This window comes from Falco biarmicus, chromosome 8 (genome assembly GCF_023638135.1).
Source record: "Falco biarmicus isolate bFalBia1 chromosome 8, bFalBia1.pri, whole genome shotgun sequence".
Lineage (NCBI taxonomy): Eukaryota > Metazoa > Chordata > Aves > Falconiformes > Falconidae > Falco > Falco biarmicus.
In genome coordinates this window covers 23,399,713-23,416,973 of record NC_079295.1, presented here as the reverse complement: position 1 = coordinate 23,416,973, position 17,261 = coordinate 23,399,713, and the positions used below count along the sequence as shown (strand labels likewise).

Sequence of the window (17,261 nt, the reverse complement as noted above, 5' to 3'; positions counted from 1 at the left end):
GGTCCAGGATGAGCTGTGGGCCAGCAGGGATATAATTGTATGTGATGTTGTATCATAAACAGACACAATTAGTACAGTACTCTACAAGGCCTGCTTTTACAGAAACGCATCTTTTATCTTTGTAAAAGTAGAACTGTGATTTAAAGATAAATCTTCATACACTGTGAATGGCAGATAAAGGCTCTTTCAGAGGCATCAAATAATAAAGATAAAAATATTGTTCTTTCACATAGTATCTTCTTTCTTGTCAAAATAGGGCTCATAAATCACATAAAACTCTGCAAGCTAAGACACTTAGAACAGAGCACTTTGTGAAAATCAAAATAACTCCTGTATTGATATTGATAGCTTTCATAATCACAGTATCTAATAATTAAGTACCACCCCAGCTATCACTATAAATAGTGAACCTTTGCTGCTGCATATGGGCTGCTTGACAGAATCATCCTGAAAGGATTCCAGGGTTTTTCAAGGCCAGTTCCACCAGAAACTTCTAAATCAGTTTTACACTCTCTTTATGATATTTTCTACTTTTTGTTTCTCTATTGATTCTATACATTTCCTAAGAATCTGCTGTCAAAGCAGATTTCTGGGAACAGAATGTACCATGTATTGGTTCATGCTGTCTGTTTTAAACCTGAAGAACCTTAGAGAAAGTGCAACGTGTTGGTGTATCACTTTCAATATATATATTCACTTTTTTAAAGTTTGAAATGTCATCTATTATGTATACATATTTGTATATACATTGCTTATAATGAAAGACAACATACTATGTTTCAGCTTTGATATTAATTCAATGATATCAAAGGAATAAATTTTGATGTAAACTAAAAGAAAAGGATGAAAGGTTAGTAACCATTAAGGATGATGGATTCTATCCTGTACCATAGAGGACAGTGGGCACTTTGTGAATGACTGAGACAGCAGTGAGTTGAATAGAAGCCTGGATTTTGACACTGCTTATTTACCCTTTGCTACATCCATTGTACAACCACATTATACAATCAGTCATAATGTCACATTTATTAATTTAATTCTAAAAATAATATTATTGCAAAATTCCTCCTTATGTAAAGCAGGAAGACCAGTGTGCAAAAGGGTACGCAAGGGAAAATGTGTTCTTAAAACATATATTAGCTAAATCAACTTTTTATAACTAGAAGATAGTAAATATGTATCTACTAACTTTCTGGAAGGCAGCATGTACATGTATCACTGGCATCAAACATTTTCTGCTCTTGTACACCCAGTCCTTTTGGCAATGCTCAGTTGTTTCCACACTATTAGAATGACAGTTTCCTACATGGTTGCAAATTAACAGGCTGAAGTAACAAGCTATATGACACACTCCATGAAAATTAAATGAACATGATAAAGCACTCCAAACACTGGCATATGGACAACATTGATATTAGACTCACTTTTTTATTGATGTAATATGGGTCCATGTCTTCCAAGGGCTCAGACACCATTCCTGGAGGTATGTCACCATATATAAATGGAAGTGTTTTTCCTGCCTCCAAGTCACTGTTTGGCTTTGGCCCATTTTCATCATCATTGTCTTTACGATCTTGTTTAGAATTCTTAGCTTTTTCTGCAGCAATGCGTTGTTCAATAGCTGCGAGAGACTCTCTAGTGAAGTATTGGAAGCTGTCTGGTCCTGGTGGTACAAGCACTGACTGCTCCATCTTTTCATCCTGCACATTTTAATTACCATTTATTCTTCTGCATAGGAAAATACTAAAAGAAAGCAGAAAATAAAATTTAAACATGTTAAAATCACCAAGACAGATATAGCATTTATTTTTAAATGCTTTTGGGTTTGCTGTGTTGGAATGTTCAAATACACAACATTGAAAATTATGTAAAGATAGATAAAATAAGCAGTTTAGTTGGTGATTCGACCTTTGTAAGAGGCACTTGTGCGGTTCTTATGCTAGTTATATTAACTGCAATAATTTCTCAACTCTAGGTCTTTTACGCCAAAAAATCAAAAGCATGATACTTAAGAACAATCAGATACATTCTTTCTTCATAACTCTAATTATCTTAAAATCATCTCACACTCTTCTGGAATCAATGAGGATTATATTGGTAACTATAAATAGCGTAGTTCATCAGAGCTAATTTGCAGAAATTTCCACTGAGTTCAGCAAAAGTATCAGAAAACAAGTAGTGTAGAATGAGAATTTCTATTAAACAAATAAAAATCAACTCTGTGTATTATGAGGCAGTAAAGTAGTTGTTCCAAGTAAGTTTTTGTACGGGTAGTTATTCTAGATAATAGAGAAAAAATGCCTATCTTTATTTCAAGTTAACTGTTACTATGTATCTGGTTCTTTACTCAATACCTGGTAACTGGATAATTCTGGAAGTATTCTTCCAGAGTATATTATGTGCTTGTTTATGTATTGCAATGGAGAAAATAAACCCAATGGGGGAAAAAAGTCCTGTTAAAACTGCGTATCTGGCATCTTTCACACTGCTGCATAATTTTCTGATGACATCAGACATAGAGATGAAATGCATATTTGGGCACACAATAGCACATATATCCCTCATGCCTGAATGCAACCTGAATGCAAAGAGATATTTGCAGTCTCCACCCACTGCTGGGGTCCTTGCAAAATGATCAGTCAACCTTCCAGGAAGCTTAAGGGTCCATGCAGGTCATACTTAATGAAAAAAGCTAGAGATATGGAAAGACAAAGAAGTAAGAATACAAGAGATGGTTGGGGGAAAAACATATTAAAACAAATCAAAAAGTATGAACAAAACCAGGATTTATGGAAAGAAGCTGAAAAAGATGAGGAAAATAGAACAAAAAATGGAAACAAGGGGAGACTGTAAATGAATGTAGAAAGAATTAAGGGAGAAAGCAAAGAATATGAAAAGGAAAAAATAGGAAGACTGGAAGATTAGCAGTATAAAAATGCAGAGATAAAACAAAGAAAAGTAGGTGGAAGAACAGAATACTCTGAAAGTAGCAGGAAGGGAAGCAAATACAGATAGGGTTAAACTTTCTACTAAGGAAAAGTCAATAAGGAGAAGAAGAAATTAGATGAGAAATAAAAGGGAGAAGAAAGAAAAACATAGCTGGGAAATTAAAAATAAAGTCACTAAAATATATTAAGTAATAAACCACCAACCCCCTGTATCATTAATGCCAGGGTGAGCAGAAACACCTTAATCACAGTTACTTATTGAGTAGTGGAATATAGTAGATAAAATAAGAAAGAGGCGGCTAAGTGGTTATGGGCTCTATAAGCCAATTTTTCTTGATTTCTTGGAAAAACTAAAAAACCATATTTCACTCAGATATACAGAATCATCATCCAGAATCAGAGGAATTACTTCTAAAGAATCAAGGTGGCAGATTTGTCACAGTAAAAAAATTAAAGGAAGCTAACCACCTACCAATACACACAATGTTCACCCATGCAGAACGCAGACTCATGCCAAAACCAGTTCTCTAATGTTTTCCCTTCTTTCTAATCCTAAAAGTAAACAGAATTACCCTGTTCTTTCTCCATTAGGTGGAAAAAGGATATAAGAAAGTGTACTTCAACCAACAAGGATTTAAAATCTTGTCTTCCTCCACACAGAGGGCATCCCCCAGCGAGCCCCCAGCTCCCCACGTTGTGGTTCTGTTTGCTCCCGGGAATTGAATTGTCCGTCTCTTAACTACTGAACAGTTATGATCTCACTTTGTACACTTGGGCTTTATTTCTTGATGTTCAATCACACCTTGCGGATGTTGAGAAAGAAGGGGAAAAAATCTACCAACCACACCGCTGACCTTGCTGATCCCCAAACTGATCCCTGCAAGTGGCACCATGATTTGGGAAACTATCTCACTGAGCCACTATTCAAATATCCTGGGAGCCACAGCTGTAGGTGACACTACTTGCTCCGTGGGCTTCAGTGAGATACAGAGACCCAGGAGAGGCAGCCTGGCTCTCTGCTCTGCTCAGCTGATTTGGCAAAGGAAGGGACAAGGCCTTCCTCTCCCAGCGCAGGCACAATCCCCACGGACACCGGCAAGTGCGGCTGCACAGCCGTGTCTGCTTTTCCCTCTCCTCCTGGTGAGACCCAGGAAGCTGGCTTTCCCCTTTGCCATTTTTCCTTTGAAAATTCCCTTCGTTGTCCAAAACTCTGCTGCACCCAGCACTGGGTGTCCCCCGCCGTGGTGGCCATCGAGGGCACAGCAGGTCACACAAGCCGTGGTGCAGTGGGAGAGGTGCTGGGCAACAGCAAGGGCCACCTCATGTTCTGGGGAGGCAGGGAATGGACAGCCAGGGAGCGGTCAGCACAGACGAGTCCTGAAACGCGATGGTGCTCAGTCAGGATCACCTTTTTGTTCCTCTGAGTGTCTCCAGCTGGTGCTGGAACAAGGAGGAAAGCCTGCGGGATTTGCCTGCAGGTGCACAGAGGCGAGCTGCTTCATAGCCATTAGCTACCTTGCAAAAACATTGGATTCAGCTACTGTGTTTGCATACTGAGGTGAAAACCAGCAAATGCTGTGGGCTTTTCTAACAAACCCTGTATTTTTTCTGTAGAAAGGAACTTTACATAATTTCTCTATAATTAATGCTAGAACGATCTCAGGTCTGTGAAATGTACTTGGCGCTAGCCAGATATACACCTCTAGATGTATCTAAATCCAAGTAGGCTGTACTTACAACGGTTCAGGAGGCTTGATGAAGATTAAATACTTTCTATCCTCTATTTAGCAGATTAGAGGATGACATTCCAGATACATTTTCCTTTTCTTCATGCATTTCAATGATTATAAATCTTCAGAATTGCAAATACAAGCCTTCTATAAATTTAAAAGTAAATATTAAATACCTACAGAATTCACTACAGTCTTAATCCCAAATCACTTTCGCCTGTCATATTACAGTGGTTAACTGATAGATTTGTATTGCTTTTATTATAGTTGTTTAATCTATTCTCACTTATCTGTGTAGGGTATGGATAACAATTGATACCAGGCCAGTTAACCAATTGATATCCTTCTGTTTTTATCAAGTGATTTATTAAATATTAATTGAATAACTACAGATTGCTTACACGATCCTTTTCTTTTAGCACAGCACTGGTAATTCAACAGAGGAAAGAATTTAAGAAAACACAAAATATGGATTTCTTGCTAAACTTTTCCTACTCTCCTTCTGGAGTGAATGAGATTTTTTTTTTCCTCTTCATCTCCAGTTGTGCTTGTGTGACTGTCTTATAAGCAGTGTATCAGTACATAAAACACTACAAATTATTGAAAATAAGGTACTCAGAACATTTGAGAATAGAATCGTTGTGCTTCTTCTGAAATTGCTGAGGCAAAATACATTCATATATACTTTGCAGTATACATTGTTGTAAGCCAGATAATTCTAGAGTACACTCAATATACTCTGTGTGGATGGACCACCTGTAAACCACTTGCAGAATAAGTTACTCAGCTGCATCTGTGTAATTGCACAATGCACAGTTGTTCTGCCCACGCATATTGAGTCTGAAGCATCCAGAACCACACTGGACTAGCTATGTGCACACTAACCATCTGGGCAATATACAGGCAATTGGTTCAGCATTTCCCTGATGGATGTGATCTACTGTACATCTTGAGCAGCTGTAAATCTACACATAGCAAATAATTCAAGCTGTCAAATATGCACAGTTTCTGCAAATTTCTAGTCTTCAGATTTCACCTAAATAAATTTTCTAGGCAAAATAAGGAGGAATGTTGACAAATAGATGGAGAGATGGTGCCTTGCCTAACAATGATTCCATATCATTGCATACTAGCTTTTGAAGAAGTCAATTAAATGGTACACAAGTCTGAAAAAGAGACAGGTTTAAACAATAAGATTATTTCCTAACCCGACAAGCATCTGGTTTACCATTAGCTTTCATGTTCTGGATGCCTTTGTAACAAATGGTGATAAGAGTTTTTGGAGAGTTTGGTTAGGAGTACCTTAGTATACATGTAGAACTACAGTTCTACAAAACTCTAAACTTTAGAAAGCTAATTTCTTTATATTATCCATATGCTTAAATCTAAAACTGTAACCTGCTTTGATGTTTGTTTTTCTGTGACAACACCTATGAAGTAAGATTTAGCTTTTGTTTGCCACAGAATATACTGAATATTGAGATGCTGAAGTTCCATTGAACCCTATGTGCTAGGAATTTCCTATTAACAGACGAGTTCCATCGATGCTCGTGGTACAGCTGGTCTGGTTCCGCTTTATACTTTCATCTACATAAACACCTATATAAAGCCTTCCATGATCACCTCTATATCCAGATACTGAAATCAAACCTGATGTCTAAACCCGTCTTTTTCCTGCCTCTTTCTCCATCCTTCAAGTGCCAAGATTCTCAACAATATAAGTTTTGATATCAGCCAGCATTTAACTTTACTCAGTTAGCATAGAAATATGATTAACTTCAAAAAGCTAGAGCTTTTTTTTTTTTTCCCCGATACAGAAATATGCCATTTTTTCTACAGCATACTACACAGATGTTCAATTTCTTCTATGGTTAACACTGCAGATGCTGAGTGATGTGGATATGTTTCTAATGTACAGACACAATGAATAGACCAGAATGGTATTTTCGCTCTCCTGATGGCCTAGTCATGTCATACAGAGATAAATATGTGACAGGAATGAACTGAAGAATATGCTCTAGAGAATAACTAGAGAATAATTTATGCTTTTTACTTCTGTAGGTAAAACTTTGCATATGTTGAAAGTGGTGGTGAATTAATATTTATGCCTCCCCTGTCCCACTTTTTTTTATTATTTTCCAGTTTCTCAGTTTGTTGAAAGGCCATTGAGACTAGATTTGTACACTGCTACATGATGCAATCTGAGATTGTGCAGCTCTGGTTTGCTGGATGTGAATGTGCATCCAATATGAAGTGGAAAGATGAATGCAAAAGGGAATGTGCATGAATCTTTCAACAAATACACTGCACGTTCTTTTGTGCTGCTACTTGCAGAATTAATGACTTACAGGAATCTTCATTACATACACCACAAAATATGATTTGTTACACTTGGTGATGTAGGAAGTCACCTTCCACAACTAATAGAAAATAAAAATGACATTACCTTGAATCAAATATTAAGAAATTAGCAAATGAAACTGAATTGTTTGCACTGCCTGGTTGATTTCCCTTTGAATTTCAGGAAGGCATTTTTAAATGTCTGTACAGACTTGCTGTTTCCTTGTACTTCACAGCACTGTGAAACTGATTGCTAAGGCAAAACTCAGGCAAGAGAATTCTGCTAAAGCAAGCAGAATTTAATCTTTGCCCTTCACGTTGCCTTCGCCCTGTGATACACATCATGGTTTTGATTTTGGCATAAATTAACAGATCAGTTCTATTAAAAATCATGCATCTCACTATTCTGAAAAAGCATCAGAATAGTAAACAGTAGCATTAATATTTTGAAGTGCTCTATAGAGATGCAGTGATATAACATTGGTAACTTCATTTTTATAAAGAGACCAACTAGGTATTGCGAATTATGAGTGATATGCCTGGCTGATTCAAGGCACAACTAACAGACCACGGCTACTACAAAATAAAGGTAAATCAGTGAATCTACATGTAAAGTCACAGAGCCCAAATCTCTGTTGCATTACTCAATGTTTATTGTCACGGTTTCTGATCATTTTTGATTTATCAACTACTTGTTATGATTTTTGTCTTCAGAATACAGAATAAATATAAATTACCTTCCTCAAAGTGTGGATTTGTGGGAGGAGGGGAAGGAGGGTATGGCCAGTTACTGCACTTTTGTATGTGAGGCCTTAGCTATGGAGAAACCCCTGTTCCTTTCTTCACAGAACCAAGCCTCTATCTGGCCTGTTTATCTCTATTTTAGGGCTACTACAGGTAGCAAAGGTAGGGAGCATACCCAAAGGAACGCACTTGGCAGAAGAATAGAAATCAGATTAGAGTATTGGGAGTATGTAACTTTTTATGACTCCCTGTAGCTCATATACAAAATCAAATTTAATTCTCATAGACAGCTTTACAAGGGAAACATGCATATTACCAGCCCAATAATAAGATTCTTGTGTATCTTTTCTCACCATCTTCTTGATGTTCCCTCTCAGCATGGGTAATGCAGATCTGAGAACAGACACTGGCTAGCATTAGATTACCTGGACCTGGCTAACTGTGTTTATTGAATGCACATTAATTTTAAATAAAATGTAGGTGCCTTAAAACTGCAGACATCAGAATAGGGGACATACATATGCACTGAGCTATAAATGAATTATCTGAAATACTGGAAGCAATTAAATAGTTTATAATAGCTCAAGTGAAAGTCTATGCTTTGTAGCTAGACACTTCCATTACCTAACCTGATACACAGCAAGGTTACTGGCACAGGGGAAGAGTCACAGAAGGGGAGTGATGGGGGGAGAGGATGACCATTTAGTTTGCCACAGAGTTGCAAACAGCCACAGCTAACTATGTGATTTAGGAAGGCAGTTTGGTGCCCCAGTCTAGGCTGCACAACAGCCAGAAAGCAGAACACACAAAGACAGGAAATTCAGCTAATGTCTATGATATCCATGCTGTTGTACAATTGCTTAGCTTACATCTCATTACATGAGTATCTATGCTAAACTTCCTCATCAGTTCCAGGGAATTCAAAGCCACGTTTTCCATCAATCAGCAAAACTCTTACACCACCACAGGCAACAGACCATCTGATCTGTCTTTGCAGTGCTCTGCTGTCACTATGTAAGAATGAAATCAAGATTAACGTGATAGAAAGCAAGACCATAAGAAAACATGCACTTGGCATCTTAATGGTAAGCTTTTGTTTGGGAAGGCAATCATGGTTTCTGATGCCTGCTCCTAGAGCTATTTCTCTATTACATCTAACAAATTCACTTGAGAAGAGTCAGTTGAAAATCATCAGAGTTGTACTCATAGCTGAGAAGAAAAAATTTAGGAATACCTATGGGAAAAGAAGGTTTAGTTCTAGTTTTCACTCCAAATTAATTTCATTGATTCAGGAAGAGAATAGACGTGTCAGTTTTGAAAAATAAACCAAAATAAAACAAGCCAGCCTTCCCCAAACAAAATAGCTAACCAAGCAAAACCCCCATGCTGGGAAAACAAGAACGCTCCCTGTGAGCTATCTGTACTAGGAACTGTTATTCTCTGCAGTTAAAGCAGACTTTTGTGTGGCTGCAGCTTTTTTCACTCCTAATATGTAGATTCTTAGTCCTATCCTTGTTTCTTTATTAGCAGAAATCAGAAAACCATATGATGTGGACACAGCATAGTATTCGTCACTATTAATTATATATACATAAACATTGCTGACATTGCTATTCGCATATTTTTACATTTAACTAACATATCTCTAAACTAAGATATAGCTACTAGTCTTTGCTTTAGTTAAAGATAGCTTGCTTCTGCTTACTGCTTTGTAAGTTTACGTCCATTAACTGCAACCAAGTAATTTCAATTTTAGAAAACTGAAAAAAAAAAAATAGTTATGCAGTTCTATAGAAAGAAAAAAATATTTTAATGGGACAAGTCACAATGCATCTGCATTACTACTCCAACTGAGCAAAAACATTTAATAGGTTAGAACTACTGGACTGCTACCAAGCTGAATGAATTCCATGCTTACTGTGCTCCTGCAGTGTGTCTTGTGCAGCAAATGACTGCAGTACAGAGTAGCAATCTTTCTGCTTTCTTTCATTTGATCAGAGCAGGGATCCCTTCTATTGGCAATCTACATTATTAATTCAAGACTGATTTTCTTAAGCAATGCCTGAAACATCTGTTTCCATTTACCTTAGCAAACATAACAGCAGCTTTCTTTGGTTAAAAATATAAACAAAGCAATGTAGGCTATGCAGTGTAAATTATATAACACTACTGATTCCTTTTACATTAAGGTAAAACTGAATTCAAGCCAAGATTTAAGTTCTGGTTTTGACATATTACCACACCTGGGAAACAAGAAATAAAAGCTGATGGAAAACAGATTGCTCCATATCCTGGAACAATGTCAAATTTGCAGAGCTAACAAACCCAGAGACTTCTCCATACCAAAAAGTTACTAAATTATAATTGCCAAATTATTGATTTTGTGGGTTACTTAACCTAACTCTGTTAACAGCATTCTGGTACTTGCTCTCTCACATGATCAGCGGAAGGGCCAGAAGCCTTAAAGATGTAATGACAGAAATTTTTATATTTTCAAAACTTTCTGAACAGTTACATTACTAGTTTTCTTGCAAACAGATAGAACAGCAAGTACTGATTACACTCTTGAGGTTCCCCTGAATCAAAAAAGCAGATGTAGGGACAACAGGAACATATTTAACACACAAGATCACAGGAAAAAAATCAACAGTAATTATGGAAATCAGAAGAATTGCTGGTTTACAAGCAAAAATGATGGGACTGTTATGAAGTGACAAAAATTCCCACGCCGTAGGAGCCTGTAAATACTTTTTGTACTGCACAGGAAATCCAGACATCATATGAAAGGTAGAAGAGCTGAGTTTCAGCTTTCTCCAATGAAATACTAGAGACAAGTTTCAATACTTTACCTCCTTACTTTCACTCACTGTGCACTCAAGGCGTGTTTCAGCACGTGCTTGTGCACGGTGCATAGAGGAGGCAGTCGCCAGTCCCATCTGTTCCGTTTTAGAAGCAGGCTATCATATGCTAAGTCAGTGCAGTGCAGCACCCAAAGTGAGGGATCCATCTCACAAATTGTCTCTGAAAGGAAGGTGTGCTCCAGGAGCAGGAGATGCTCCGGACACAAACCAACCCTGCAGCCTAGAAAGCGCTATGGCCACTGTGACTTCTGTGTAGCTCCTATGTCCATCACCCCTCCCTGCAGCCGTTAGCCTTTCTTAGATTTTATGAGATGCAACAATTACAGGGGCTACATGTGAATCAAGTGTTTGTCAAAATAATTTGTATGCTATATGCTAAAGTCATGTTACATATGCAACATGTAACACATGCCTGTAAACACATGGCATTTTCATTGCTGTTTATGTGTGCAAGGCAATGTATCCTTTTTTACTGGCCGCTTCTGATCCTGCTAAGCAACACATCTATGGTTCTCCCCTCATATCCCTCTGCCCTTTTTCTGATTCTGAACTCACAGACGAGCAACCATTTTTATCAACAGTAAGAGGATTCTGCTATTTCTTAGTAGGCTGCTTCCAACTTTTTAATAATTTGCTAATAATATGTGAGAAATGGCTTATTACTACAAGATTAATGATTTCTCTTTACAATTGCATAATTAATATCTGTTCTTGCAGACACAACTTTGTTTAACTTCAAAAACTATTTTATATATACAGATAGCTCTCAAAATGTTTTACAAGGAATAAAAAATGTCACATCACTGCTGTAAAGAAACTTCTTCCAAAACACAGACCTGGTCAAAAAGTAAAAAAAAAGTAAACAACTCCCACCTATTTCCTGAACAACTTTTGAACTGATTTACAACAAAATTTGAATTAACAATGTTAGTCAAATGTCACTTTGGAATGTTCTCATTAATTGGACACTGATGAGGCCACTATGTCTCAGTCTTGTGCCCAGGCATGGCTATATATGATAGTAGTCCTAAGACATGACAGTGCTCAAGCCCTGATGCATTGTGCCCTAGACATAGTATAGTTGCACAGTTAATTTACTCTATTGATTATTAGAGAAATTAATTTACACTAACATCCATGACTTACTGCTGCTAGTACTCAAGCAAGCAAGCACATTATGCTGCTTTCCATATCTCTGTTTTCTTTTGCTATTGAGGTGATGGTACTCCCCGTAGGTTACATGTTGGCTGGGTAAGTCTCTCTGCCACATCCTGCTAGGCAAAGGCTGCCTTTCCTACAAACACCACCTATGGCTCAGTGGCCTCCCTAAAATCTCAGCACCAGTGCATAATCCCATACTCATTGTGTCTTAGGAGATTTATCACAAAGCTTCAAACTTCCAGCACTGGTGTGCAGCTCACCACTTAGAGAGGCAGCAGCTGAAGCACATGATTCAGAAAAGCAGCATTTGAAGCAAGCAACACAAAGACTTTGCAGAAGTCTTTGATACAGTTACGTTTTACTCTGAACAGACTAAAAGAGATAAAATCAAAAGTAAAACTTCTAAACCCTCCTTCATTACTACTGCTCTGAATTTCTTAGTAACTCTTAGCTTAATCTTTGGATACGGTCTGAGTCATTTAAGCTGTCACTCACACAAGGCTTTTCTCAAAATGGTCAAGGAGAACCTCTTGTTTTTATTATTCCCACTTCCTGCACCAGGTCATCCCCACCAACTCATCAAAATCCATCCACCAATTTGCTATTTAGTTATCATGCCACTTACCAAAATGATTTTTCTTCATCATCTCCCATTTACAAACACGCCAACTGTAATCCCATGATTACATCTCTACTGTTTTACTGAAGCGATGCTAAGACTAGGGCTAAAGGTCAGATTTGCTCTTTGCTTGCACCGCTACCCTGTGGGGCAGCCTGGAAGCTGGCTGTGGGGTGACCCAGCTGGCAACTCCACAGAAAGAATTGCTAAAAATGAGTTAAAAGTAAAAAAGGTATGTTCACCTCCTGTTTGGATGTGTCACAGGTGTATTTACCTGCCCATCCACCCATTTCTGCCCTTGTGCTATTTCTCTACAGCTGAATATGCTTCTGGTTTACTGTTAGCTTTCATATTCTTCATGCTTTCATAACAGTGACAAGAGTTTTGGGAGAGTTTGGTTAGGAGTATCTTAGCATACACATAGAGCTACAGTTCTACAAAACTCTAAACTTTAGAAAGCTGATTTCTTTATATTATCCATATGCTTAAATCTAAATGCTACGTTCACTTCCAGAAGATGTCAGGGGATTTGCAAGAAGCTTGAACTCAGATCAATAGCCTTGGTGAGCTCTAGTGTCCACCTAAAGTTTCACATAGATACTTCATAACTTGTAAGAGCATTTTGTGTAGCCATGGAACATCTTAGCCCAGAAAGCATAAATTAAAACATAATATTTATAATTATAAAGGTTTAAGCATAAAAAGAAAGAAGTATCACAGAATAATAAACTGTAATGTATCATTGCAAATGATCACAGTTGGATTTAGAAGACCTAGCTGAACTGGGCTTTGTGTATGAAAGATACCCCACCCATTTCTCAAGATTTATTTCAGTAAGGCTTTTTTATTCTCATTTATTTCCTCCAGCTTTTAGTTTGTTTTGAGATCTAAAAAGGTCCTTCATGATACTTAAGGTATTTTCGGTTGTATAAAGGGCAAAAAAATTGTGACAATTCCTAGAAACAATGAAAGAGTTTTTGCTATGAAATGGTTGACTACAAGCAGCAGCAGCAGAACGTGCTGCCTCTGCCACAGCCTTTGAGCGATGCCTTACTGTAAAAAGCTTCAGATCTGCAAAGAAAGGCAGGGCCTGGGAATTAATGTTTCTGCAGAAGCAGTGGTTTGAAAGCTATTGAATGAAGACTGATAGCCACACTTACTTTTATGTAAAAGCAAAGATTTCACTATTATTTTTTTTTGAGGTGCTGGTGAGTTTCCAGTCATTTAATATTTTATATTCTAACCCTACAATAAATGTTCAGGGTGTTAATTTGATTTTTGAAAATATAGGAATGTAAAGATATAATAGGTGATCCAGTCAAAACCTAGAAGTCATAAAATTATAGACTATGAAATCTAGTGGTATTGGGATTTGTGAGTTTTCTGGGTTTTTTAATCCTATGGTTGGTCAAGATGAAAAATTAAAGAAATGTGCTTATTTAACATAAGTAAGAATATATTATGTTCAGAGACTTTAAGCATTTAGCAGCCCAGAACATTTAGAAATCAATGAACTTAATGCTATTAATTGTACTGAGTAAACAGACAAAATGTATATTGCAGGCAACAGCAAAGTCAAAAGACAGCAGAACTAAGGGGTACCATGTGATATCTGAAAACAGAAAACCATTAATCAGAAATTTCTGAAACATAGCTATATACTTAAAAATAGCATAAATTATAACAAATTTTACAGCAACACTCTGTAATTTAAGTTCTTAGCCACTTCTGGTACTTTCTTGAAGACCAGATCATCTACTAAAAACCAAGTGACATATACTTTATCTGATATAGTACTAAGATATGTGGTTAGAAATGTAATTACAGTACACATTTAGTGATTATTTTGCAAAGAGACCATTCTCAGATATAGGTACAGAAATATAAAAAGGAAAGAGGCTTGAGATCTGCAGTTCATATAAATATCATTCAGTGCCCATCAAATGTGCAGCTAAACTTTGTTAAAGAAACTAATGAAGTAATAAAATATTTAATAATTTTAAAGGTTTCTTTCTTGCATTCTATCTTGAATTGAAACTGAAATGACATGGTCTGTATCATGTGAATCTGTTCACATGGATCCACCTCTATGATGAGAACTCAAAGAGGAGAAGCAATATGGTATAGTGAAAACCACAGTAAATAATGGCAGATCTGACTAACAGCAAACCACATCTCTTTCAACCTCAGCTCTTCTGATAAGGGAATAACAGTTTACCCATTTTAAAGGATTTGTGATTGGTGACTAAAGTACTTGAAGCTATTCTTATTCAAAACCACACATTTGTCTGTTTAATGACTGAAAGTACTCTTCAATTTTTTATTGGAGCTTCTTATTGCTGTTCTAAATTGTCATTTTTAATGTTGTAATAGAGGTTAAAGTGTTTTGGAACACTTTTTCTAAATAGTAATTTTTAGTTTATAGTAGTGATTTATAATATCTTCCGGTATCTTGGCATTGGGTATCCAGGGCAATATCTTGAATAGTTTGAAGATAAATGATAAGATTAGTCATTGTTGTCCCATAACTCTTTACTCTGCTAATAGCAGACCCAGTGTGAAAGCTAGTTCTAGCCCTACTAGATGAAAGAAAGCTTTAGCCACTCAGACTCCCAGAGTCAGGTATTGATTTGCAGTACAGCCAGCTGAGGAATGATGCAGAGGCATTCCTCAGCACATCACCCTTCTGGTCTGACCAACGCATCTGAAGAGAGGGCACTACTCCCTGCCGGACTCTGAGAGCTGAGTGATGTTTCTGCAGGTGTCACATACACAGCCTACATGTATTTGTATAAAAAAGCTTACAGTGAGCAGCCAAAAGAGGAAACTTCATTTTTTAAACCTGTTTGTAAATGAGTTTGAGAGAGGGCACAACAATAGAAACAAGTGCACTACATAAAGATAAGAATAACCAGTTATGAAAAGCAAGTCTTTAGTATGTGAACAATGAACGTTGTCAGAGAAGAGATCAACTCAACGCAGAGGTCATGGCTCCAAGGAATTGAAGGACATTTAAGTCTGAGGGAAACCTGCACAATTCAGAAGCTTAGAAATGATAAGGTTACATTGATTACAAGGTAAAGGGCAAATTGTGGACAATATTTGTAGGTGGGAATGACATCAAACAAATCTTAATTTGTTTTTGAGGAAAAGGCCTATGAAAAGCATAGATACAGAAAAATGTTCAGGTCTTAGCAGTTTTGAGTAGGAGTTGGTTTGTTATGCCTGTGTATCCAGTTTTCCGTATTTATTAGTCTTAAAATTATTGGTTTTCTCTACGGTTTAAAATTGCATCAAGTTGTAAGTTTGTAATGAGATGAACTCTTAATTCTATCGAAGCTGTTCTCAAAGCATGCTAGAGACCTCGGTCAAGCAGGTAAGTCCTATTACTTAATTGATATATTTGATTTATATCTTGAAGAATAATTCTGATCAGTGCTAGGTAAACATGTAACTTCAACTCATACCCTTTTGTCTTACCTTAGAAGCACATTAACCTGAAAGAATACTTCCCTTTAGCATTCTTTTACATACTGAAATGTTACCATCTGACTTTCATATGTGCTAAAAAATGCAGTTTCTTTTTCTGAACACACTTTGGTATTTCAGTGCTGTAGGACTAATGCATAAAAAAGAAATACGAGTTAGAGGTATATTTATTAATTTTATTAATAAATTAATAATTTATTATAATATAATAATAAATTAATAAAAGTACTATAGCAAAAAAGTAAATATACATATATATATACATATATACATATATCATCCACCATCCAATAAGTACTTATTAAAAATTTTGTAGAGTGTTTATAAATTCATCATGACGGAGGTCGTAAATATACATATATATATACATATATACATATATCATCCATCATCCAATAAGTACTTATTAAAAATTTTGTAGAGTGTTTATAAATTCATCATGACGGAGGTCTTTTGTCACTTATAGTGCAAATTTTTTTTCATATTTCAGGTTGTGGGATGGTAAAATGCTTTTCACATTATGGCATGTAATGTCATACAACACACAATGTCATTAGAAATAATTGCTATAAAACAGTGATTCGCAAAGTGGGAAAGGTTGAGGATGGGGTCAGGGAGTCAGCCTGGAGAAAAACATGAAAAAAAATGTATGAAAGTGTAATCAAAAGTTTTCCTCTGCCTGCCTGTCTTTACTTTTCTTGCTCAAACTTTCTTCCTCTATGAAATCTTTTCACTTTTCTGGCAAGCCCATGAGGGCCTTGAACTTAACACTGTCCTTAAGTAAACGGGTCCTAGGGGGTGAGAATGAAGGCAAGTATGCTCCCTCCCTCCATGTCCTCTCCAGCCTTCCCAGGCAGCTGGGCTTCCTGGAAGCAGGGCGCTGCGTGGGGAGTGTTTTGGGCTTGGTCGGATTGGGGCTGGGTGTTCAGGTACGTGATTGTGAAGTCAGGCTCTCTGCTGGGCCTGGTGATGAGGCAGCTCTTGGGTGAATTACGGGTTGACCACAGAAGCTTGGAGCAAGCCAGCAAGTGGGTATCCAAAGTGAGTGTATCCAAAATATTCCAAAACTGAAAAAGGTCGAGATCAAAACCCTTACCACCATAAAAGACAGTTAAAGACAGATGAGAGTGTGGAGCAAGATATATTTTTCCAGTGAGAACACAATGATCTCACATATAACAGATGGCCTACGCATAAGACTGTGACTGGGTACCTTACACAGCCTGTCTGCTTACTGACTGCGTCCCCTACAATGACAGGACCTCAGTTAAGACGCACAATATAATACAGTACCAAATCTTAAGATGCCTGTTTTGAAATATGAGCAGGTAAAACTTCATACTGCTGCTGATAAATCTCAAGTTCTGTT

The 17,261-nt window shown here is 37.1% G+C and overlaps 1 protein-coding gene across 1 annotated transcript in view; it reads right to left on the bottom strand.

Annotated features, from left to right (window-relative positions):
* Positions 1-17,261, bottom strand: part of LOC130154299 (sodium channel protein type 1 subunit alpha) — a 103,326-nt gene that overhangs the window by 68,753 nt on the left and 17,312 nt on the right. The window contains exon 3 of the mRNA XM_056350277.1: positions 1,425-1,743. Coding sequence (XP_056206252.1) covers positions 1,425-1,691 — 267 coding nt within the window. The 5' untranslated portion in view covers positions 1,692-1,743. The remainder of the gene's footprint in view (positions 1-1,424; positions 1,744-17,261) is intronic.